The sequence below is a fragment of the Symsagittifera roscoffensis genome, chromosome 8, assembly GCF_963678635.1.
Source record: "Symsagittifera roscoffensis chromosome 8, txSymRosc1.1, whole genome shotgun sequence".
Lineage (NCBI taxonomy): Eukaryota > Metazoa > Xenacoelomorpha > Acoela > Convolutidae > Symsagittifera > Symsagittifera roscoffensis.
In genome coordinates, this window is record NC_087069.1 from 10689471 (window position 1) to 10714382 (window position 24912).

At 37.7% G+C, this 24912-nt stretch overlaps 1 protein-coding gene across 1 annotated transcript in view; it reads left to right on the top strand.

Annotated features, from left to right (window-relative positions):
* The first annotated feature begins 8525 nt into the window (after nt 1-8525).
* LOC134853365 (uncharacterized) overlaps nt 8526-24912 on the top strand; it is a 31698-nt gene continuing 15311 nt past the window's right edge. The window contains exons 1-6 of the mRNA XM_063869340.1: nt 8526-9009; nt 9123-9356; nt 9616-9727; nt 10900-11020; nt 14988-15120; nt 18579-19036. Of these exons, the coding sequence (XP_063725410.1) occupies nt 8655-9009; nt 9123-9356; nt 9616-9727; nt 10900-11020; nt 14988-15120; nt 18579-19036 (1413 nt within the window). The 5' untranslated portion in view covers nt 8526-8654. The remainder of the gene's footprint in view (nt 9010-9122; nt 9357-9615; nt 9728-10899; nt 11021-14987; nt 15121-18578; nt 19037-24912) is intronic.

Sequence of the window (24912 nt, forward strand, 5' to 3'; positions counted from 1 at the left end):
GTCGGTGTTGCTATGACTACATCATCCACGTAACACATCACAAGATTCCCGTACTTCTTTGTCACTCTATTCAAAGCCTGGACCATCAGTTTTTGAAAAGTGGCCGTTGCGTTGCACAAGCCGAAGGGCATCCTCTTCCACTGGTACAACCCCAACTCACACGCAAATCCGGTCTTTTCTCTATCCTTCTTCCGCAGCGGGACCTGCCAGAAGGCAGAACCCAAGTCCAATGTGGTGAAGAACTTGGCATCACCAAGTTTAAAGAGGCTTTCGTCTATTCGCGGTATCGGGTACGCATCTTTTATCGCTAGCGCGTTCAAGTAACGAAAGTCGCAACAAAACCTAAGCTGCCCCCTTCCTTTTTTGCCATTACTACCCCGCAAGCCCATGGCGATTTCGAGGGTTCTATCATGTCGTATTCGAGCAACATTTCTATTTCCGCTCGGCACGCTTCCGACTTGTGTGGCGTCATCCGTCTCGCGCCTTCTCTGGGCGGAACGGCACCTTCTTCCAGTTCAATTTCGTGTTCGACGAAGTTACAGCAACCAATATCCGACTTATGTTTTGAAAATACATCTGCGTTCCGATTTAAGACGTCCCGCAATTTTTCGAAATCTCCCTCACCTATTTTCCCTTTTAAATGTTCTATCTCTGGCAAAACTGGTTTGTCAGATTCTAGTTCATATGACGAGGGGTGTTCCGGAAAATTCGAGCAGCTCGATAAGCCGTCGTCCGTTTCGGATTTCATTGAAAACAATTTATGAATAGATTTTAATTCATTATTCCTCTCTAAAGTTTTATCTTTATTGGCATGATGAGGACAGTCTTTCACACTATGTTTCTTCAAGTTTTGTGTCTCCTCTTAGTCGGTCCTCATCGGCAAAGCGTAATCAAGCTTCTTTCCACGCTGGATTGAAACCGTGGTGTCCAGTGTGTTCAATAACACACTGACACACAGTCCGTTTCGCGTTACCGAGAAGCTCCGGCCTAAAATCACCGAACTCTGACTATTTGGATTCGGTACTAATTAAACCTGTTTACTATCTCTTAACGAATTTAATTTTCTCATCCTAAAAATCGCCACCACAGCCTGTCCTGGCTGTAGTTTCACCTTTCTATCTAAAAAAATTGGTACTTTGTTTTCGTCTGTTTTTATCCTATTAATTGGTTTCTTAACATACTTCCGGTCCGGGTTTCGAATCCGTATCCGACCGTTGTTCAAGTCAATCATCATGTCAAAATTCCTGACGAAATCTCTACCCAAGATGAATTGGTCGGCGTCGTCCAAATTCTCTACCACCAGGGAGCTCATCCAAAGATCCCGTCCTCCCATGTGAAGAACCGTTATTGCTGTTCTTCCGGCTACGTAAATTGCCCCTCGATAGGCGGCGGCCAGTCGGAGATTCGTTGGAATTAGATCTTCCCTCGTGAAGCCCATTCTTTCCCAAGTTTTTATCGGCATCACACTCACTACCGCTCCTGTGTCCAGAAGCCATGTGACTCCGATTTTCTTTCCGTTGGTGACGAGCAGATGTGCGGTCACATCTGCTTCATACCCAATGTGTACTGCATCTTGTTCCATTATGGCGTCATGGCCTATCCTGCGGACTTTGAGTTCCTCCTCACCCAAATAAATCTGCCCTATTTAGTCACTATCTGTTGTTACATAAGTCCTAGTGTAGATACTGATTCCATCCACGTTCAGCATCACTTGATACGGCCCATAGACTTCCACGTAGCGTCCATGAAGTTTCTTTATGCGAGGACCACCGGTTGTTAGTAGTGCTCGCACAGCTCTCGACTCAGTGCGTGGCTCCACCTGCCTCAGATAATCTGCCTATGTGTCCAAATGCATCAAAGTGAACTCGGATGGTTCATTCAGATTTCTGATTACCTGGTATCCAGCCACTGAGATTATCGACTGTATCTTGCTTCCTTGCGGCACCATGCCGAACCTCTGACCGGATATCACATTAAGTTTCATGCTCAAACTGCTTGGTGCTTTAGTCTCTTCGACCTCCGTTGCTTCGAAGGTATTCAGTTGCCCCTGTAGTGTCTCATTTTCCAGTTCGAGTTTCACTTTCTGTTCGATCTGTTTAGAGCATCCCTCGCGGCTGCCCTATAATCAATCTTGAAGTCATCGGCCGCAGTCACTGGTTCCAGTTCACATGTCTCTTCAGTTACCGCTTGCATTTTCTTCGTCGCCAGCTCTTGCGGTTTGTCTTTTCTGTACGCCTCCGTTTCACTCAACAGGCGAGCCTTGCTGGCTTTCACTCCTGATAAAACTTCCTCATGCCTTGGATGCTTGATGTCTGCCACTGCATCACAGAATTGCGGACAATCTGATTTAAAATGACCTTCCAAGTTGCAAAAGAAACACCTTGGGCCGATTTTCGCAATTACTCCTCTCATGAAATCCTCATGAGCAATTTCTGACGCATCTTCGTCCTTTTGCTTTCATGCCTTGTTTGTAAGTTGGGCATGCTGACACATGATGGCCCGTTGAAGTGCAATTGGCACAAGAGCGTCTCTTGTCCATATCATCCCTCGGTTTGTACCAGTTGTTCCCTTGGTTTGCTGGTCCGTTGTTAAAATTGCCATAATTGCTCTTATAGTATCCAGATCTCGAAGGAGGTTTCAACAAAAGATATTTTTTTGACTTGAGCCTCAACTCCTCTGGTGTTGGCGCATTGGTTGATAGTGGTGCGTAATGCGTTGCTAGCATTGTTCGAAGTTCATCATTCTTCACACCATCGATGAATTTTGAGGCTACTGCCAGGTTCATCCATCGGTTCGACTCATCCGGTTGGCGGCGTCTTCTCAGCATTTTCAAGTCATCTAGAAACTTGTCTATCGCTTCATCTTCTCGTTGCCTCCGTTTCTTGAAGCGCATCATTGCTTGGTGCCCCTGCACCCCTGATCCAAAACGGTTTAACAAGATTTAGAAGATTTTCTCGGCTGTGTCACGCTGATATTGCTTCTTGGCCATGACACAGTTCCATGTTACTGGTGAGAGCACTGTATTCTTGTCTTTCCGACAAGTCCTCTTCTTCGAAATGCAGTTTCATTACCTCTATCCAGGTATCAATACAGCCATCAGATTCGTCTTTGTAGCATCTTGGTTTCTTAAAGACTCTTCTGGACTTCTCACTGCGTTCATTGATTCTGGATAACATTGTATGGAATGTCTCTAAAGACCTGTTTAGGGGTTCAAAGGCTGCGGCCATTGCCGTAGCTTTTCTCGAGTGCCCCGCCTGAGTGTCATCACACCGTGTTAATGACTTTTTATTTGGTGCATCCCTGCAATGCGAATCGCCGTGAGTGTTTCCCCCTTGGCCCACATGACTCCTCCCTGGGCTCGTATGTCTCCTGTTACCGGAATCACCTCTCCCAGTCGCATGTGTGCTTTGCGTCGGTCTTTCGTTAGAGGTCTGTCTGTTCCCCGTTGAACTTGCTCTACTGTTTGGGCCCCATGTTCTATTATCCCTTGTGGCATAGCCTGATGAACTGCCCCTACCTCTAGTGGATCCATATGTCCTCCTCTTTTGATGCTCATTGAAGTTCACCTTCGGCTCCCTGCTGGGACCTCGCGAGTTCGGTTCCCCTTCTTTTGGTCCACTCTTGCTGCCTAGTAGCCCGTCCAACCTATTCATGTTAGCCTGAGTTCGCCTCTACATCATCGCATCTATCTTTGTGTCAAAAGTTCTAAGAGACTGCTCTTGCTGAATTCATAACTTCTCCATGTCGTCTTTTAAGCGTAACTCTCTCTGTTCCGCTTCTCGTGTCATTCGCGACAAGTTCTTCGCTACGTGCTCGTCCGTTCTTTCTTTCGAGCGTTATTCGTTCCTACCAATTTCTTGTCTATTGCGGTTTATTTCTTCCCGTAGACTTTCTCTTTCAATGTGAACTGCTCTTTCTAGTTCACTCATTCTTATAGACATCTGTTCATTTTGTTCTCCTATACTGCTAACTATGTTGTTCAAGGCTTCTTCTAATGCTGCCCCGTTATCCACGAGTGGCGTCACTAGTGGCGGTGTCACCCTGTCGGTCCCAGCTAGCTTCGTGCTGGTCGAGATTCGGGCTTTGACTCTCTGTCTCGACGTCTTTTCATTATCCACTTCAGGATCCGCCAATGCATTGCCTAGCCCTTTGTTTCTACTCTCCCCAGTTCGCGTCTCTGAATTTTTCATAATCGCAAAGCCTCTCGACTGGCCTGGTGTGTTTGCGTCTTTGCTTATCGTTCTCACCACACCAAATTTGTCCAATGGTTCCATTCTCTCTTTCGACGTATGCCTCATTCTCCTGGGTCGAACTATTGAGGCTGACTTGAGATCCAAAGTCCAATTGCTCTTCTTCGTCCTCTTCTTCCTCCTGGGATTCACCTTCATTTCCTGTGCCCACCTCCATGGTGAATGGAAAGATGCTTCCTAAGGTGTTCCTCATTCTTTCTGAGAACGATGAGGACGTTGTTTGTGTCTCAGTCCCGCCTGCCATCATGGTGTTGTCTGTTGGGGATCTTCTAGTTGCCACTATTTCAGTTGAGATGTCGGACAGTTCCGACATCTCTTCTCGGTCCAATGTCCCGGTGGAAGTGGCAAAATCATGGCCTTGTTCTACCGGAGTAGATTCACTCGCCAGCCTTCTGCCTCTCCCCTCCGGTCCATGTACTTCCTGGTTCTCATTCATGGCCTGGTCCGTATGGACCTCCAAGTCTAACACAGCTTTTCGCTCTTCTGAGGACTTCTGACTCCTAGTTTTAACGATTCTGCCTAAAAATCGTCTCCCCTTTGTCGGTCCGGGCTCGTTTGATCCGATCCACAAAAGGGTCGGTCATAGTTTTTCTTTGCTTTTTAGGTATGAATTTTCTAGAGCTATTACCTCGTTTAGGTATCCTTGACTTGTCTATACTCATTCTCAATTTGTCACTTCTTAATGCCTATACACTCAATTCGATTGCTAGTGACCTTATAGTTTGACTATCAATAATAATGACACAACACAATAAATTTCACAAGATTCTATTAAATAGTGACCACGAATCCCTGTATGTTATCAGAGTACAACTTGTATAATTTATTCACACCAACCGATTATCGGTCGTAAGATTTGAGAACTAGCACAATATGATGTTATCAGTCAATTTAAAAGACAGTGTACTCACTACCCAATCAAGCACAAATTATGTTGATTTAAAAAAAAATAATAATAACCGAATAACAATACCTCTATGAAAAACGTATGTGTATTGTACTTTCAGTCGGTCACAGTACAATAGTCGAACTTGTGTTTTAAAGAAAAAGCTTTCCCTGCTTGGTGCTGCACCAAACAGACAAAACTTTGAAGGCAGTAATTTTCTCAAGTGGGCGTCTATTGCCCCCACCGAGTACTGTGTTACCTATCTGCCTTCGGACTGCCCGAGCATGACCTACTAAAATTCTCAGGGCAGTCAATTTTTGCAAAAACGTATTGGGTTTCAATCCACACCAATGAATTACGCTCTTTTTAGTGTCGCGAATATCCGAGTTCGGACCTGTTTTGTTTTGGTCTGGTCTTTATTGAAAGGCAAGTTACCAGTGCAGTCAATGATTCCTAGCTTGTCTGTTAATAACCTAATACCTCTCACTATAATCTTTTCTTCTGTTTATCTAAGTCCTTTAATAAAATAATACCCCTCCGGGTTGACAAAAAAAACAGTACCCCTCCGGATTGGCAAAAATAGGACCCTCCGGATTGGCAAAATTGAGACCCCTCCGGATTGGTACCCCTTAGTGTTAGCAAATGTTAGACCCCTCCGGATTGGGACACCTGCGGTTTTGTGAAAACAAGACCCCTCCGGATTGGGACCCCTCCGAACTTGAAAAAATTTGGACCCCTCCGGTTTGGGAGCCCTCTGGTTTTGTAAAAGTAGCTTTTCGGAGATTTCCTTGATTTTCAACCTATACCCCTCCGGATACGTTCTCCGATGCTGGTATGCTTTTTGATTTAACTAGGAAGGTTAGTTGATCCTTTCCTAGACCCTTCCGGATTGAAGTTAAGCCTCTTATTTGACAATTCACGCTAACGGTGAAGGGTCTTATCGCTTACCTAACTTCGACTCGATTAAGGTTTTCTTGTGCCTTTAGCCTTCCCTTTTCGTCTAGAACAGCCTATAGTTACTTTATTCAACCTCTATTACCTTTTGGTAGGGGTGTAAGCGCTTTCCCAAAAAAAATTTATAAAACGTGAAGGGTCTACCCTCCCAAATTGGTGAATTTGCTAAAAACAATCTCAAAAAATTTTCACGCTTTTTTTCGAAAAACTTTTGTCCCTATCAATAAGCTCAGCTAATCTCTGATCTATTGGTACTAAGATCAACTGGATCTGTCGAGTAGTTCCAAAGTTATTAACCAAAACGTCTTTTCTTTTTTCTAAAGTCAAGAAATTTGTCTCTTATAGGTTCCACCTAACTTTTTCCGCAATTCTGTTCTTTTCGACCTAAAAATTATTGATCCGAGCTCACAAGGCCTATACTCTTCTAGTTCAATGCAAAAGATCCGATCTAAAACGCTTTAGTTGAAAAAATTTGCGAAAAACTATGCTACTTGGCCCCCTCCGGATTGATGAATCCACCAAATCAAACACGTTAAGTTCAATTTCTCTGTAACCCAAAAGGCTTTCGGGAAGCGGGTCTTAGAATCTGTAGATTCACTAGTGGACGTTGTCCGAACAACTATCTTTACTGTCCTAACTTAAAATTTTCAAAAAAATTTCTGAATTTATAGTGTTCCGTTTTCTCAAAAATCACGAAAACTCGGTTTTTGGTACCAAAATAGATCCAACCACTTCCGAACTAAACTTAACCAGTTCTATCTATTATAGTAGTGCAAATACGATGTAACACACTAACTTAGCGCTTTTTTCCGTTTCAAAAATTATCGATATGTCAAAAATCGCGATTTGTGGGGGGATCAAAATATCGCTATTTTGACCCTAAAAACCGGTCTGTTTTCTGTGTTTTTCACTGATAAACGATATAGGGTTGATAATATGGGCTATATAAGTAATAATATTAGTAATATTATACCCCTACGGGTTTGTTCAATATCAGAATTAAGGTGCTTAACTCGGATATTCGCAGTTCGGTGAAGGGTCACTACAGTGCAGCACTGTCGAGCCCCCCACAGATTATTATCTTACTTTTCGTACCAAAAAGGTTACAAAACGTGTTAACGATACCCAACAGTCGATTGTTGTTGTCGTTGAGCCCCTTCTTGTTGCTCCTTGTACTGCTTTCCGGATTAGTCGCCTCCCAAAACCCTTCCGAATTGAGCGCAAATCAGCAGACCCTTCCGGATTGAGCGCAATTTATCTTTAACGTGCTTAAATGCTCAAATAACCCTACAGTACAAGCCTCACAAACGGGCCACAAAATTGATCGTATCGATCCTGACTGATATAAATGCCTGTAACAACAATATATCTATCAACAACAAACGGGGGGGTCGGATCACATCTTGTCTGGGGGGATGATTTTACTGATTTTTTACTTTTTTTTACTGTTTTTGGTTTTTTCAATTATTTTTTATGTTTTTTGTTTTTCTTGGGTTCTATACTACTTTTTGTTCGGTTTTATATATATCTTTAAGTGTTTTTGGTCACGGACCACTCAGGAGATGACGGGACCGCGAATCCCCTCACCCTTCCTGCTTCGTGAATTTTCCTTCTTAACTAGGTTAAAAAGCTATTCACGGTAATCCGGAAGGCTTCCGCGTTCCGAACTACCTTTCCGCCCGGTGGTTTAGGCCTATTAAGGGCGTTAATGTGAAGAGCATCCGCTCGCGCGGAGTGCTCGTTAACGGTTCTGCCGGTCATGATGTTAAAAAAGAATAACACCCAGGAGCGCCATAAAAACATCTATGTAACATTCGCCCGGAAGATACATATCGACGGAAAATAAAGCTAGGTTCTAAGACGACGTCTAAACAGAGCTCTACATGCTTTTCACCGTCTCTACCAAGCCAGTACTTTCGGTGGTTTTTTCAACATCGTTTTTGCGAATTGATTTTTTGGAACGCTACGACAAATTATTATGAAGTTCGTTATGCAAGGTTACTAATGTGAAAATGGATCATAACCGTATCGATTTTAATTGTAAGGACGTCAACACTTTTCATCTTCTTAAATCAATAACACTTCCATATCCAGCGAACAAAAAACTAAATTACAAAAGGGGCCCTTCCGTTTAGTTACGGTAAGTGCACAAGCTGGATAGGGCCATACCAGCGATATAAAATGCATATATATCAGCAATGAAGTCATAAATCAGCATTAAATGCATCTTCGTAACGTTAATTTATCTTAGCCGTCCTTCCTCTACAATAGCGCTTATGGAGTTGTCGATAAATTGAGCTTCCATATCCATAAAATTCCAAGGATTTTGACTGGAATACGTGATGAAGGACTACTGGCTGTAGCCTCGGTTACTATGATACTTTTGACCTTCTGATTTATGTTTTAGTTAAATGAAATTGGATTTTTTTTAGTGTAAAAGATGTGAAAATGTCAAAGTTTTTGGGCCATATTTGTAATGTTAGTCGACATGTTCTGGACCCAAGCTTTGAAATGAAATTGCCCCCACGCTTCCTTTTTCTCACTATTCCGTCAATTTTGCAAGTATGAGTAACCGATCTAGTATAACGAGCACAAAATCAGCGAAGTTTCCTGTTACTGATAGTTGGAGTCCTTTTGCTTCCAATGTTTACGGGAACAACAGACTATCAGTCAAAGTGAAACCGACCCAAAAACATCATAAGAAGTTTTCGATTGACTCGCCTTCGCGTTTTAATATCATCACATCAAACCACGTGCATTATGATCTACCCAAGAAGCAGAAGATTTCATACATCAACCTCAAAATCAGGAAACTATACAGGGACTCAGAATTACAAACTGCCAATGTTTACAGTTACGTCATCAAAGTCGAGTGTAACAGTCCAGATAATGCCTGGGTTATGCGCAGAAATGTAGCTGGTAAGTAAATTTGAGTAGCTTCCTAAACCAAAACTTTGGCATTGAAAATAGTTAATTCCTTGCCTATCCTGGAAGGGATCATGGATAGTAGTTATTTTTCGTCACTTTTCTAGATTTCAAGTCACTGGATCACATCTTGCATGGAGGTTGTGTTGGAATTGACCCATGCAGGGAACGAGGACTTCCACCTCTGCACCCTCCGGAGACCATAGACAAAGGACACAATAGCTACAGCCAAGTTTATCTGCAGTATAACAACTACCTTGACACTCTGAGTCGATTTCTAGACTCAAGATCGAATGAAAACGGAAATTTACTGCTGCTTGATTGCTTCGTGTGTTCCTTGCGTGAGTTTAAATGGCCTCGAATGAAATGAAAGAAAAAACAATTGACTGGCTCTAGTTTTCCGTAAAAACAAGGGATTGGAAGTATACAATGGGTATATTATGTAATCCATGGTCATATGGATGGGTTATGTTCAGTAGAAACCGGTATTGGGGCAATTAAGAAAAGTATTAGTACAACTAACTGCAGTAAATTGTAACCACAGTAAATTTACAACTACCAGCGGTAAGTTGAAGCATCATTACATTGTTTTTTTTGCAGTGCTGAGCTGGTTTGAAATATCTCTAGACGGCTGTCACAAAGTTCACATGCCTGTGGCACTCGCACAACCTTTCCACTTGGGAGCACCGAGCAACGCTGTAGTTAAAGTCAGGTAAAATTTAGCCTCAGTAAATCCCAATATTTTTCATTTTCGAACCTAAATTCTGAATTTTTGAAAGCTATACTGGACGACATTGAAAACACAACATCAAAAATTCGAAGAGCTAAAAAATTATAAATGTTTTGTCTTTTAGAAGTTACAAAATTTATATGCTTGCTCTGGCAGATAGCAACAGTTTTAGACGACCTGCCCGGACCTTAAGTTTTAAAAATATTCCGTTACTTTCGTATCGAAAGTCGGAACAAAAATTGTTTTGACAAAAATAACGTAAAAGTTGTCATTGTTTTACCTCTATCTTCTCATAGAATTAGCTTTGGTTGGTACCTAGTGTCACAGTTCTGGAAATACTTCGCCTCTAAGGAGAATAAAAAAAATAAAACTGAAGGAAAAGGCATAAACATACGTTTTTGCTTTGCATCAGAACTGGGTTTTCCTGGTTAACTTCAGGCATAATTTTCCTGTAAGTTTGAAAGTTTTTTCAATCATTTTTAAATAAAAAAAATTAAGCCAATTTTTTGATAATGTTTTCATTGTCGCCCAGTATATATTTAAACATTCAGCTTGTTGCTTAAAGTGAAACTGAAAATGCTTTAGAATTATAGTCAAGAACCGACGAGCCTCGATCCTTTTTTTGTCCCGACGAGTTTGGTCTTTTTTTTTGTCCCGACGAGCCCCCAACTCATGAGGTTTGGAAAATAACTGTGGCGTAGAGTGCGTTTTTGCTTTTTCGCCTGATTTTCGGTACCTGAAAGAAAACTCAATGGGCCCAAGTGTGGTTAAGTTTTAAAACGAAGTGGTAAAGTATTTTAAGTAGTGATGAAAAGAGTTAAAAAAGTTGTTTCAGCATTGAGAAAACTTTTCTGATAATCCCACCTCGTTTTTCAGACTAATTTAGATGGACAACGACTGAAGTATAGTTCAAGTTTTTAAAAGCAAGGATATTTTAAATTATTTTTTATAGTTTTTTTAACAAGTAAAAAAAATTAAACAAATTGCGAAGAATATTCGGAACGTATTGTGCATTTTGCACAGTAAACGGCTATCATTGTCTTCTTTTGAGTTAGTCTCCACCCGACTATTGGAGTGATTTTTTGTACGAACTGCTTTGGAGTGTCTCATCTCACCAATCGAATTTTCGTTTTCTATCTCGAGTCTAACTTCAGGTATCCGAAACAGGCGCTGGGCGACCTGACTATTGAAGTGAGTGACATCGTGACAGTCGTCGAGAGTTTGGTGGAATCGGACTCTGCCTGGGCCAGGGGCAAGAGCGACAAAACTTTCCTGGTTAGTTGATACAATAGCAATTCTATTTTTGTCACACTTGACATAAAAAGGTTTCGTAAGTCATGTTTTTGAATTTTGACCTTTTTGAATTTTCTTAAAAACCACCCTATTAAATCTGAGATGAAAATTTCAATCGAAAGAAGCGGTTGCGCGAATCTTTCCTGCAGAAGCGGCTAGTCCTCAATTTTTTGTAAGAGTAAAGTTAGATTGAAAAATTCCAATATCTCAAAAATAGCCGCTCTTCTCACTTATTTTAGCAGAGAAACAACTAAAGTTTTGGCGCCAAGTCCGTATTTCGTCCCGCTTCAGTGTAGCAAGTTCAAAAAAAAACAAATAAGTACTGCTAGCTCTAGCTGAGCCCTACGTTTTTCATCGAGATATACGAAAATTTTGGTAAATCTAGTTTTTTCATTATTTTTCGTTTTTTTTTTCGACTTACGCTTTTTAATTATCATGTCGTATCGCAAGAGGTGCAAAGCTCTGCTTCGCCTCTGTGTAACAAATTAAAGTTTGTTGGTTTTGGTTATTTTAGCTCATTGACATTTTTTCAACTTTTTTTAACACTCGCAATCGGGAACTAGACTTTTTTCTCGTAAACAGCTTTTCTTACATTCTTTTTTTTTCACTTATTATCTTCTTTATGCTTCGAATTCTGACCGGAGTTTGAATCTCTTTTTCTTTTCTCTTCGAGTTCTGGTCTTTATTTAATCCTGGCCAGTCCGTTTTTTTTTTCAGTATCAATAAAGTTGGCTAATTTGAAACAGTGGACGAATTTTGCTGTGATTGTGCTGTGAGCAATTAACATTTAAGTTGCAGTTGAAAGTGTTGATCATTTTATTTTTTGGGGGACTTATTAGTTACCACAGCAAATTGCAACTTACAAATGCTGTAATTAGTTACAAGTGTGAGTGTTGTTCATTTTAGATCTAAGTTATTTTTTTTGGGCGCAACTTGTGTCTGCTTAAAGGTTGTAGGCTTTGTTTCCGCTTCGTAAATCTTGTTCCCTTGCAAATTGGCAAATTTAATTTTCAAACGTCTGGCATGTTTGCCTAGATAGAGTTCTATTGGAGACAAATGAAATTGTACATTTTGATAGACCTAATTATTTTTTCGATTTTAAATGTTTCTCTTCTGTTTGCGTTGTAGTGCGACGCGGTGCAAAGTTCCGATTAGCCTTTCTGTCACCTATTTTTTGACGGTTTTTCTTTCAACTACTGTTTTTGATTTTTGGTCTTCCGTATTTTTCTGTCTGCTAGCTTGAATTGCTAGACATGTGCTATATAGCAAGTGTTGTGAAGCTCTAGTGCCTCTGTGGTTGGCTGTTTCCCAATTCGCTTTGAATTGATGCATGAAAAAACGATTTTGTTTTCTGAATCTTACTTTTTCACATGGTTTCTGTTGAATTATTTTCCTTTTTTTGTTAATTGATCAAAGTCGAGTGTTTAAGAGAAATTTTTTATGGCCAATTTTTTAAATTAGTCATAAAATAAACTAGTCATAAAACTGTAGAAGGAGAGAATTTATCTGCTTAGAAAACGTAAAAAGCATAGTAATAATTAGGCAATTGGCAACAAAACTGGGCTGTCAAAGTATCCAAAATTCGTGAAATTTTGGTCTGCAAATCAAAAAAAATCCAGCCATATTCCTCCACACTTTCAATCACCACATGTTTTTTTTCTGATGAAAATTTTAATAAGATACCACAATTGACCCCGCGCAAGCTTTTTTTGAGGTAGTTGAAATTGAGGGGGTTATTACTTTTCTTAACTTAACTTCTATCAACTTTTTTTCCTTCCCTTATCTTCGTGGCTGCGCAAAAACTACAACAATTATTCGTGGCGACAACAATTATTTTGCGAAGAATACTTAAAAAATAACGAACAACAGGAGCTGTTTTTTTTTGCAATTTTTTTTTATTTGGAGGTGAAAAGAAGAACTACTAGCAGTTGGGTTTTTTTTTGAAAGCAGTTATATTAAATCTATGAAATTTTATGAAAGCATCACTTATAAACATTTCATTTTTCATATAAAATAAATTACATTCAGTCGTTTATTCCATCCTCTAAATTAAAAAAAAAATCTCTACACTAGTCAGCTTGTGAGCGTTAATGTATTAAATCCGCTCGCAAAAAAAAGTGTTCATTATTTAGTCGCAAAGTGTTCCTTATTTAGCGGCACTTTTGCTATAATCACGATCTGTAGCATTGAAAATTTCATAGCATTTGTTCTCTGCTTTTTTGAGGCTAGTGTTTGTGATTAATTATGCGTCCATGGCTGAGTGATTTGTGCGTGAGTTCAAATACTCTAGGTCGCCGTATGTCGCAGATCGAATCCGAGATCTAGCCGAATTTTTACTAATTCGAGGCTTGTTTCTACTTTTCTTATTGCACTTCATAGAGCTGATTTTGTGTCGTTTTCTGGCTCGTATTTGCAAAAAGCTTCACCTCTTTGTTTAACTTGAAAACTTTTTTTTACTTTAATTACGTCAACCTTATATTGTTGGCGTTGGCAGTTTATAGAGCTGATTTTTGTCGTTTTTTCGCTAGTGTTTGCGAAGCACAGCTCGTAAGTGGTGCGAAGCTCCGATTCGCCTTTCTGTCACCTTTTTTTACGATTTTTTTCAAATACTTTTTTAAATTTTGGTCTTCTGTGTTTTTCTGATCCAAACTTGAAGACTTTTATTACTTTAAATACATCAACCTTATATTGTAGGCGTTCAGATATTTGATTTGAAGGACTATGTTTGTAAATTGAGGCGTTCAAGTAGAACTCTAAGTGTCTTTTTCTAAATGCTTGAAGCCAGACATATTTATCAAACATGTCCAACAGAAATTAAACGGTAATTGCTGGCAGTAAATGTCGACATGTATCACTAACTTCTATAAACATGTATCGAAAGGGTACATGACGTATATAAAAACCACGTAATACTACCACGACATGGTATCAAATGTCTAAGCTACAGAATTGTTACCAAAGCTGTTCTTTTTATTGGCATAGGACATGGACGTTTAACTTCTAGTCTAGTTGAATATAAATCCTTTGATTTTTGCAAGTTTCTCTAAAAAATGTATTCATCCTTTTAAACCAGTTAGCAATACTGCAAATGTGAGTTTGTGTTGATCAACACAAAGTCAACATGCAATTTGAATTTAAAATCTGACCTTTTCTGCTTAAGGATCCAAAAATGGTTTGTTAGCTTGCTCAATTTTTACCCCTAACGTATATTTAGTTAGTTTAACCCTTGGGCTAAATCCTAACGATTTTGGCTTGAGTTTAAAGTGTTGGGTGGGCTATGGGTTTTACTTCAAATTTCAGCTCGTGTACAGAGGTTAACGAATGCATTGGTTGTATTTAATCACTTGCGCCCTTGGTTATAAATAAGTTAAGTTATGAGCTGAAGCGAGTTGACAGTTTTGGTGGAATGTTAAACTTGGAGTCAAGTGGAATTCCCAGGCTTAGAATTAGCCAATAAATTCAAAATTGGTTTGAGTGGTTTAAGCAGAATGGCGTGTGACGCGAAAATTTTTTGCTAAGTTCGGATCGGAGATTTTTTATGGAATTTTAAATAGTTTGGCTAAAAAGTATTTAAATAACCTTGTATGTTGGTGCCATGTCAAATAACAAGACTCAAAACTTCGAATTCCAATTTTCTGTATAGATTAAAGAATTGATAAGACTTATTTTTCTAAAAACCGGGTTCGCAAAACTGAGATTGATAAATTCTTTTTTTTTTTGGCGATAAGCACTCGAAAAGTTACCATTTTCCAAAATAATATCTAGCACTCGGCTTTTTAAATATCTTCAAGCTGACGTTTTGCGACATTCCGTGGTCTTATTTGGTAATAAATAATCATTTGTTAAATCCAAACGTGTTCACATTTGCACATGTGCATGAATATAAATAGCAATACAGCTTGCATAAAAGTAGTTCCTTTTCATTATATCTGGCTGCGTGCTGTTTCAGAGTGGCTTATTTCCCGCGTATTGTGTAGAGGACTTCAACTTTGACAACACTGTCAAACCCGACCTCTCTCTGTGTCCGGGACTGCAGACTCTAATCAAACAGGAACGGGAAAATAAACCCAACAAAAATCAAGGTGAGCTCAACAATTTTTTTATCGTTTTAACTTTTTTACGAGATGTAAATTTGGGCCTTGTTCCATTGGACTTTGCGTTCGAGTGGGTTAACAATTGCAAGAGTGAGCAAATTAAAAAATCTGGCAATATTATTTTTTTCTTTTCTTATTAAATGATAAATGCAGTGAACACACGTAATGAGCTTGTGTCGTTTTTTTTTTCATAAAAAATTTGTAAAATCTGATCACGCTCTAATTTGCCTTCTGCGCTTTGACTTTTGTTTTCTTTTTTAGGTTGGCTTCAGCGCAATTTCTACTACTGAACAGCAAAATTGTTAACGTCACGAAAAACGTCTTCAACTATCTGTTCGTTTGTTTTTGAAAAAGTGTCCATCAAAAAATATTCTTGAAATTTATCGAGTTTTAACGTGATTACGCCTGCGATTAGCAAGCGTTATCAAATCGAAATGCAGAGTTCTTTTCTGGTTAACAACTAGTTAAACAAAATCAGTGAATCTCTTGACATCCTCTTCAGCTGACATGCTCAATTTCATTAAAATTCAAATTTTACTACTGGCTGGATGCTAGTTACTTCTGGGTAGTCGTAATTTCAGGGGGGACTTGAAACGTTTAAAAGTTTTTTTTACATTAATTTTTTTTCGACTCAACGTGTCTGCTCAAAGATTGACGTTTTTTTTAGACGCTTTGGATTTGTTTTTAATAATAATTGAAAAATTTTCTCTCAAAAACCTTTCTACTGATTTTCAAAAAGAGTTATTCATAGAAAGACAGCTACATTTGGTCTCTTTTTGTTTTCCCTTTTGTCTACAGCCTTCGAAAAGGTCTGTGGGGTGAACATTTGACCGATATGTTTGATAATTCTTGGTGTTATCAAAAATTAACGTACTAAATCTGAAATTTTGGTTGCAACGAATAGATGGGATTTTAAAAGCTCCTCTCCATAAGCGGTTATGCCTAAGTTTTGTTACTCATAAAATTATGGCCTTCGGAATAGTCAAATTTTTAATTTTTTTGACTGTTTTTTGAATCTTTTAAAAAGTTTTCTTTTTCTAAATTTTTTGAATATATATAAAATATATCCTCTCATTTTCGAGATTTTGGGTTCAATCCAAAGAGCGGGTTGTGGAAAACTCCTTTGCATACAAGACTTGTTCGAAGTTTTTTTTTAAAAGAAAAAAGTAATGGGTTCGGAAAAGTCCAGGTTTGATTTTGACCGTTTTTTGAAATTATTTTGCTTGTCTCGAGAACTACCCTTCCAAACCTAGTTTTTTGGATCAATCGAAATAACAAATTGGATGAATCTCCCGCTGCATAAGCAGCTACTCCCTATTTTTCAAAACAAAAAGATGATTCTCGGAAATGTCAACTTCTGATTTATTGACCGTTTATTGATCAGATCTGAGATGAAAAATTCAATCAAAAGAAGTGGTTGCGAATTTTTTTTCCCGTAGAAGCGGTTGCTACTTAAGTTTTTGTAAGAGTAAGGTTAGATCTTCTGGAAAAATTCAAAAGTTTCCGCGCTTTTATTAGAGAAACAACTTAGGTTTAGTGGCAAAGTCCAATTTTTGAAATATCGCATTTCGTCCCCCATCAGTATAACAAATTCAAAAATATAGAATATGTACCGCTAGCTTTAGCTGAACCCTTGGTGTCCTTCATCAAGACAGACGAAAGTTTTTGTTCGCCTTGTTTTGTTCTTTTTTTTTCATTTTTTTCGACTTATGCTTTTTTATGATCGTTGTATCGCAAGTGGTGCAAAGCTCCGCTTCGTTTCTGTGTTTAAAATTAGTTTGGGTTTCTCTGAGTTTATTGGCTTCAGCTTGTGCTTCAGTGTTTGGGTGATTTTTAAAGAGTTGATGAACGTAGTTCAGACTCTTATATAGCCATTGATCGTTTTTTCATTTTTTATTCAGGAAAAGTCTGAAATTTTGTTCAGACTCAAATTTACTTTTTCTTGGTTTGACTTTTGATTTCTTCTTAAATTCAGCTGATTTATTTTGTTCAAAGGAAGGAAAACTTTGTTGGAAGGAACGAGCTTAAATTCAGCTCATTTAGTTTGTTGAAAGGAAGGCGACAAGGAAAGAAGTAAAAAAAAAACGTGATCGCTTTTTAATTTCAAAATTTTGAAATTATTTCTAAGATTTTCCATCGAAATGAAAAGTTTATCGTAGGCTCCAGTTTCCTCAAATTGTGTTACTTTCATCAATAAAGTGTCCATCTTAAATTGAAATTCGATATTTTCAAAAAAAACAAGGCTAGCATTTTTATCTGTTTCCTTGCGTTCATTGACTCTTCCAACTGGCTGTTGACTATGTTTTATGTATGCCAGTCAGTTTGACTCGGTGTTAAAGGTTCTGTTTAGTTTTAGAGCGAGCTAGCGATCGTAGTGTTATAGCACGAAGTCCCAATTTAAAACCGAACTGGCAAATGAAATAGCTCATTAGGTGGCAATTGGCTGCATAGGGTTGGCAATTTAAAAGCATGTATTCGAGACTCCATTTCTCCAGGTCGGCGGTTTGAAACCGGAACATAGTGTCAATTTTTTATGGATCGTTTTCGCTTTTATCTATTAGCTGCTGTGTCATCATTTGTTGACTGTTACCTAAGCTCATAAATCAAATTACCCATCGTAACTTTAATTTCCTGATAAAAATTTTGATCTTTTAAGTAAAAAAATTTACCTTTTTTTCGGATTTTTTGTGGCACACCGTGGCTGATCCTAAGTGATGATAAGCAGTGGGTTAAGCAAATATTTGAAGAATACATGTATTGTTTAAAAATAAAAAATATTACAGTAAAAAATGATAGCTTGAGAAAGAAGTGCTGCAGCTTTTATCTCACTTTCCATGCGTTTAGCGAAAAACCGAGACTACATGTACTGGTTATAGGAAAAAAATTGGTTATAGTAGGATGTTGCACTGTCAAAATGATTAAGAGTTCAAGAAAAAGTTGCTAGTAATTCGAAGTTTTGCTAGATTATCTCAGTAAATATTTTTGAAACGTTCACTTACATTAATTATAGGTGGGCCTGAATTGAAACTGAAAACGACCCATTTTTTAAAAAAAAAATGTTGTGCTCAATTCTAAACTGCAATGGGAATGAACTGCTAAAAAGGTAGAAATCACGTTACTCCATTTTTTCACCCAATTTTCACCCCTTTTTTAAAGGAAGTTGGGCGAAATTTATAAGAGCAAATAGCCCACAGCAGTTCTCGTGTTCATGTGCACATGTAAATTTGACGGTCGTGCAATTAGCATCCTAGAAGGAGATCGGTCGCAGACAAACACACAGAGACAAACTTCTTTCTTTTATCACATGAAGATTTTTGCCTTCTTAGAGCTACTGTTCCCCTTTTTCTCGCTGTTGTTTTCTACCCAGCTTTGTTTTTGTGTATAATTTTTTATTGAATATTGGGAGGTTACAAGAAAATATTAAAATGGGAAAATGTGGGTTTCAGGTGCTTCAAACTCAACCCCGGGAACGTATCAACATGTACTAGATTCCAAAATGGGCCTCAAATCCAGCCTCACCTCTTCCGGATCGACCAAAAAAGGCCAAGACGGATCAAATTTACCCACGGAGGAACCTCTCACAGTTCCTCCTGTTTTCGGAAGCACCTTATCAAATGCTATGAAATGGAACCATGCGTTGAAGGAATCGAGAAAACAGTTCACGTTGGATGGTTTAAACTCGATTTACGTGGACGAGTTTTGCGAAGTGTCATTATCAAACGTGCCATACTTTGTGCAGACTATGGTCCATTATGTCCATAACAATGGAGAAGTGGACGGTATTTATAGGCTGAGCGGGAGTAGCAGTGAGATTGCGACCATAGTTCAGATGATCGACTCTGGTTTTCATCATATCGACTTCTCTAATTTTGACATACACTCTACGAGTTCGACGCTCAAACAGGTTAGACCGTCATTTTGACCGTCCTTTTGATAAGCAAATGTATTTCTGTATTGCATCTGGATACTACACTTTTCCTTAACTTTGTTCACATTATTCGCACGTTAGAAGGTAAGTTTTTCAACTTGCAGAATAATAAATGCGAGGTCAATGACTGATTCTGCCCTATTGGCGCAGAGGTAACGCTATCGCGCCGAATGAGAAAGCTCAGAGTTTCGAGTCCGAATAACGCTTGTACTTCTGCGAACTGAAATTTTCGGATTATCTATTCTTCTTTCTTTTGGATTTGTTCTCGCATTGAGCTCTTATTCTGAAGCTAAGTGTACCTTATTCAAAGTTCCCTTAAAAGTGCGAGTCTCAAAGCGTTTCATAGCTCACCATTTTTAATCAGAAATTTCAATAATTTTTATGTTTCCGCATTGATTTTCATTCGAGACAACCGTATGAAAGTTTTGATAGATATTTGTTAAAAGGAAGGCATACTCCATTTTCGTACAGCAAAAAACGTGATCGATTTCTGGTTTCGAAAATGGGTTTTAATGTTCACCTTTCCCAAAGGAAAAAAATACCTATTGATCCAGTTTTTTCAAATTGGACTAATTTATCTAAAAAGCACAAGTCAGAAATTGATCTTGAGTCACAAACAGCTTGAATGACTCTAATTTTTTTGTTTGAAATTTGAAAGTTTTTGAAAGTCAGCTTTTTTTGTTTTATTGCGTTTATTATTCTTTTCCAATTGTGAGTTGGTTAGGTTGTTTGCATTCAGAGAATTTTTGTTACATTCGGGTCTCTAAGCGTTTTTTAGCTCTAAATATTCAGTGACGATAATTTTCATTTTTTTCCTCATTGATTTTCGTCCGAGGCAATCGCATGAAGTTTTTGATTGATTTTTTTTCGTGATCTATGCTGTACGCTCAGTGTTTTTTTTCTAGAGAACATTTGATATTTCAGTTGTACTGCAGAGGACGCGAAGATCCACTTAAAGCCCTATGCGTAAAGCATGCATACTTTCTTGTTAATAAGAATTTAATATTTACATCATGCCACTTTTATTTTTATAGCATACTGTATTTTTCCGACCACGTACTTTTCCGAATTTTTTGGCTAGGTTATGCTATGTTTGTGTTTTATTGCTAAAGATGTGAGGATCTGCTTCCCCTTATGCTTAAAGCAGGCTTTCGTGTTTTTAGCATTCTATTTTTACAGCATACCACATGTTTTCTAACTGAAAACTTTACTTCTCCTACCATGCAAGAACAGGCAAGACCACTTTTATTTTTACAGCATACTATATATTTCCGACCATAAAAAAACTAGTTACCAGAAAAAAACACCGCCTTGGGTTGAGTGAAAACTTCCAATATAGTTTGAAGCCTTTTTGGCTAGCTTGCTATGTTATTGAGAGTAATGAACGCAGTGAAGACTCTAATATAGGTCTTGGATGTTTTCTTAAAGTTTTTTTTTTCAGGAAAACGTCTTAACATTTGTTCACGCTCAATTTTGATTGTTCGCGGTTTGACATATGATTTTTTAATGTTAGAAGAAAAGCAAGTTACCATTTTTAAAAGGAAGGTATAATCCATTATCGAGCAGCAAAACTGTTAAGGTCACGAACAACGCGATCGACTTCTAATTTTGAAAGTATTTCAATGTTCAGCTTTCCCAGCGGACTACTGTTCCGACCATGCAATACCACGCAAAACCTTCTCAATAGAGTTTGAAACCTTTTCTGCTTCGTTTAGAATTGCCTGGAGGAGTAATGAGTTTCAGTTTCAACTAAAAGTGAATGGGTTATTGGATGTTTGATTACACTTAGACTTTTTCCCGTGCACAACTTTTTTTTTTACAAATCTGTAACAAATTGAACATGTTTATTGCTTAACCTTATCAGCTTTCATGCTCCTTCAAATGTGGTCTAGAGGTAACAAGGTTGCCTTTGAACCCTAAGTAGTGGGATTTGAGTTCCTGTTGGGCCTTGTTTTTTGTTCGGTTTTTATGAAAATGATTTTATTTCGGAAAAGCGAGAAGTTTCGATTTTCCACGAATTTTGTTCTTTGAAGTCCCAAAGCAATTTTCTAATCACTTCATGCTGTGGCTGAAATTCGTCCTGTTATTTCTTCAGTTTACCAACTTCGATTTTGAAAAAGTTTTTACGCTAATTTAACTAATTCAGGCAAGTTGTGGGGCAGACGTTTCAACTTTTAAAACTTGGTCGCTTGAATTTTTATGACAAGGTTTTTTATGGCTATTCAATGGTTTCGGAGCTTGCGAGCGTAATGTATAGGTATGAACGTTCTTTTTTTTACAACCTAACTCGCAAATATAATTGCTCATTTGTTGGCAGTTTTACTATGATCACGATCGTTGCATTTTTCATAATATCTGTTGTCTGCTTTTTATGTGGCTAGTGTTTGCCGATTGTTAAGCGTTCGTCGCTGAGAGGTTAGGGCGTGAGAATACTACTCTGTAGGTCGCAGGTTCGAATCTGTCGCGTGGCAGAATCTTCATATAATTCCAGGCTTATTTCTACTTTTTCTTATTTCTCTCTATGGAGTTGCCTTCTTGTGTTCTCGCTAGTGTTTGCGAAGCGCAGCTTCGCCTCTGTGTTAGAACTGTTATCACTATAGGGGTTGAGCTGATATTCAGTTTGATTTGAGAGCTTCGTTTCTGATCAATTTAATTTTTTTTAATGGTCGTCATGAAAGTCTGCTGCTTGTGCAACAACCATCTCTTTTTGTTTCACTTGACAATTTTTAAAACTTTTGCTTAACTCCATGACACTTTGATTTATCCATAAAGCTCTTTTCCACTCCCTCTCTTACCTTGCAATTTCAGTTCTGAAAAACTATTTCAACGTTGTCATAATGCAATGAAACTTGGTGAAGAGTTGTGCACATATTTGTTCTTCATGCCTTTAAGGTAATATTACGCGTTTAGGCATGATCTCACATAAAACAGTCTTTAAAATAGAAAATTTGAAACATGGGGGAGTGGAAAAGAGCCATTCATGACAGCAAATATTCATCCACTCTAATTTATGCATGACAGCAAATATTCATCCTTTTTGATTTATGCATGACAGCAAATATTCATCCTTTTTGATTTATGCATGACAGTGTACAACTCCATGGCAATTTGATTTTTTCTTGATTCCAAATATTTATCATTGGCATGTTGATTTGCAATCGTTCGAGCTTGTGCTATTCATCATACTAGTTTTTAATGCAAATTGATCCTGTCCAAGGGCGGATTTAGGTGGGGGGGCTGAAAAGGTTTCGACCTTCTCACCAACCAAAGGTTGCAACCTTTGATATTAATTTATGACATATTAATTTATGACATCCTCAAAACTTCTAAAAAGGCATTCGGCGGCAATATATACTAATTTTAAAGGGTAATCAAAAGTTTCATAAAGAAAATTTGAAAGCATCACTCAAACATTTATTGACAATAAAACTCTTACGGTTCATGAGCTGAGCTCTACGTGTATGATTAACTTAAATTTTGTTTTCGTTCTCTGAATCAACGACACCCGACATCTTTTTTGAATTCTATTTTTTCATTAAAAACTTGCGTTTATCATACCAGACATTCGAGTTCTCGGACATTTGATCTGCCATTCTGTAAAAATGAAAGAAAGTCATGCTCATTGACATATAGAGGTTCCAAGTTATTAAACCTGTTAATTGTCAATAATCTACTTCCTGAAAAAGTTGGGTTTATGTCGATTAATGAAGAACTTTTGTTAGTTCATAAGTTTAATGATAATTACATGGCAATAATGATCTAGTACATAGAATATTTCAATAAATTTTTCCCATAAAAATAACAAAATCGACACCGTTGATGAAATGCTATCAGAAGCTGATTTGAGGTTGCGAATCTATCCTGAAATTATGACTGTCTCATTCTTCTTTCTATAAAAAATTTTCAAAATACGCCCCCCTCGATAAAATCCTAGATCCGCCCCTGATCATGTCAATTAGTCCTTTCGAATAGGTGTTCGTTCTTCAGAAAATCTAATGAACAAAAGCATTGAATGTCAGGATGGTCATCAGCTGAAATATTTCCATGGTTTGATGTTTAACAAAAAAGGGAACCGATCACAGGTGAATTAAAGTTGAAAGCTGGAGACATTTGTGATTTAGCTTTGAAGCTGCGATCAAGTACCGATAAGCTCTTAGCCAAATACTTCATCGCGTAGTACAGACCTAGTATGGTGTTGCTACAAGTAGAATTAAGGTGGAATTGTGACGGAATGGCGAAGTAACTGTTCTTTTATTTTGAGATCTCAATTTGAGAAGATTTCTTTTGTTGGTTCAATGCTGTTTGTTTTGCATTGATAAATGGTGACGAATTAGTTTCGTTTGAATTGAGCAATCTACAATGTTGAGATTTAAATCAAATAAAGTGCCTCGAGTTCTAGTTTTGATGCGCTGCTATGGCTGCATGCTTTGATGAGCTTGCGTATTTTGACATCTATTTTTTGAAAGTGTTTTTCAAATAGATGTTTATGGGTTAGGTTAAATCGAGGTAAATCGCTGTTTCGACCTCCTTTCACCTTGTACGATTTTTTCCTGCGTGGTCGGGCACAATAAAAAGCTACCTCTTTTTTTCAAATTAATCTTTCAGTCGTTGTTCAGATAGTAAAAATAATTGATTTGACTGGCAATAAAAGTTTCTTTTTATAGCCTGTGGCTTTCTACAAGTTTCTGCAAGCTGATAAAAAAATGATTATCAATGGTTTTTTGTATCATGTCATTTTCATAAAACTATCGCATCAAAAAAGTAACCAAAAAGAAATTTTAAACCGTTTTTTTTAAATTATGCTATTTGAAAACTGATATGGTACGAAATTCGTCGACCAATTAAGTGTTCCTTTAGAAAAGTTAATTACTACCATTGTTCTTTTAGAACTCAGGGTTGGAGTAGCGACATTTTTTTTCTGGATGGTTTCTGTAGTCTTATATGAGGAAATATCTGATTAACTCTGTTCAAAGAATAAAAGAATGCTAGAGTCCCATCAAAGCGATTGCTTTTGGCACTTTGAAAAAATAGTTCTTCTACCTGTATTGTATAGAAAGAATGTACAATGGTCAATCAATGAAACAGCCCTGATTTCTGATTATTTTTTCTATGTCATAAAGGAAGAAGCATTTTGCACGGTAATGACAAAGTTACAACCGTACCATTTGGAATATTTTATCCATAAATTTTTGTCATGTATTTCTTTATAGATATATAATGCGCTTTTAATATTATGAAAACCATGCATTTAGTAAGCGCTTCATCTATAATGGCTTTTTTGGTAATAATTTTTAAAGAACACTGAATGCTTGCTTTTTAAGCATTATGTTTTTTAGGAAAGACGTCAAGTTTCGTCACGCTTAATGTTATCTTTTTTTGACCATTTAGTAGTTTGAGTTTTTTGGCTGTCCGTTCAAATTTATGTGCTAATTGCAAGACAATTTAGGGTCGATGAACGTAGTTCAGAATCTTATATAGGTTGCGATTATTTTTTCCCCGTTTTTCTCAGGAAAAGTCTTAGTTTGTTCAGGCTAAAATTTGGTTTTTTTTTTGGAGGTTTGACTTTTGATATTTTTTCATTCCGTCCATTTCCTTTGTTAAAAGGAAGGCAAACTCCACTACCGAACAGCAAAAGTGTAAAGGTCACAAAAACGTTTCGAACGTAGAATTCAATTTTCAGATTTCCCAGCCAAATGGAAAAACTTACCTATTGATCCAGTTTTCTCAAATTGTGTTAATTTAAAGAAGAAAGTGTCCATCATAAATTGTTCTAGAAATTCAAAGAGCTTGATAGGTATTTACTTTTTTTGGAACTTTGAACAAAAAAAATGAATCGGTGAGTTTAAATATTT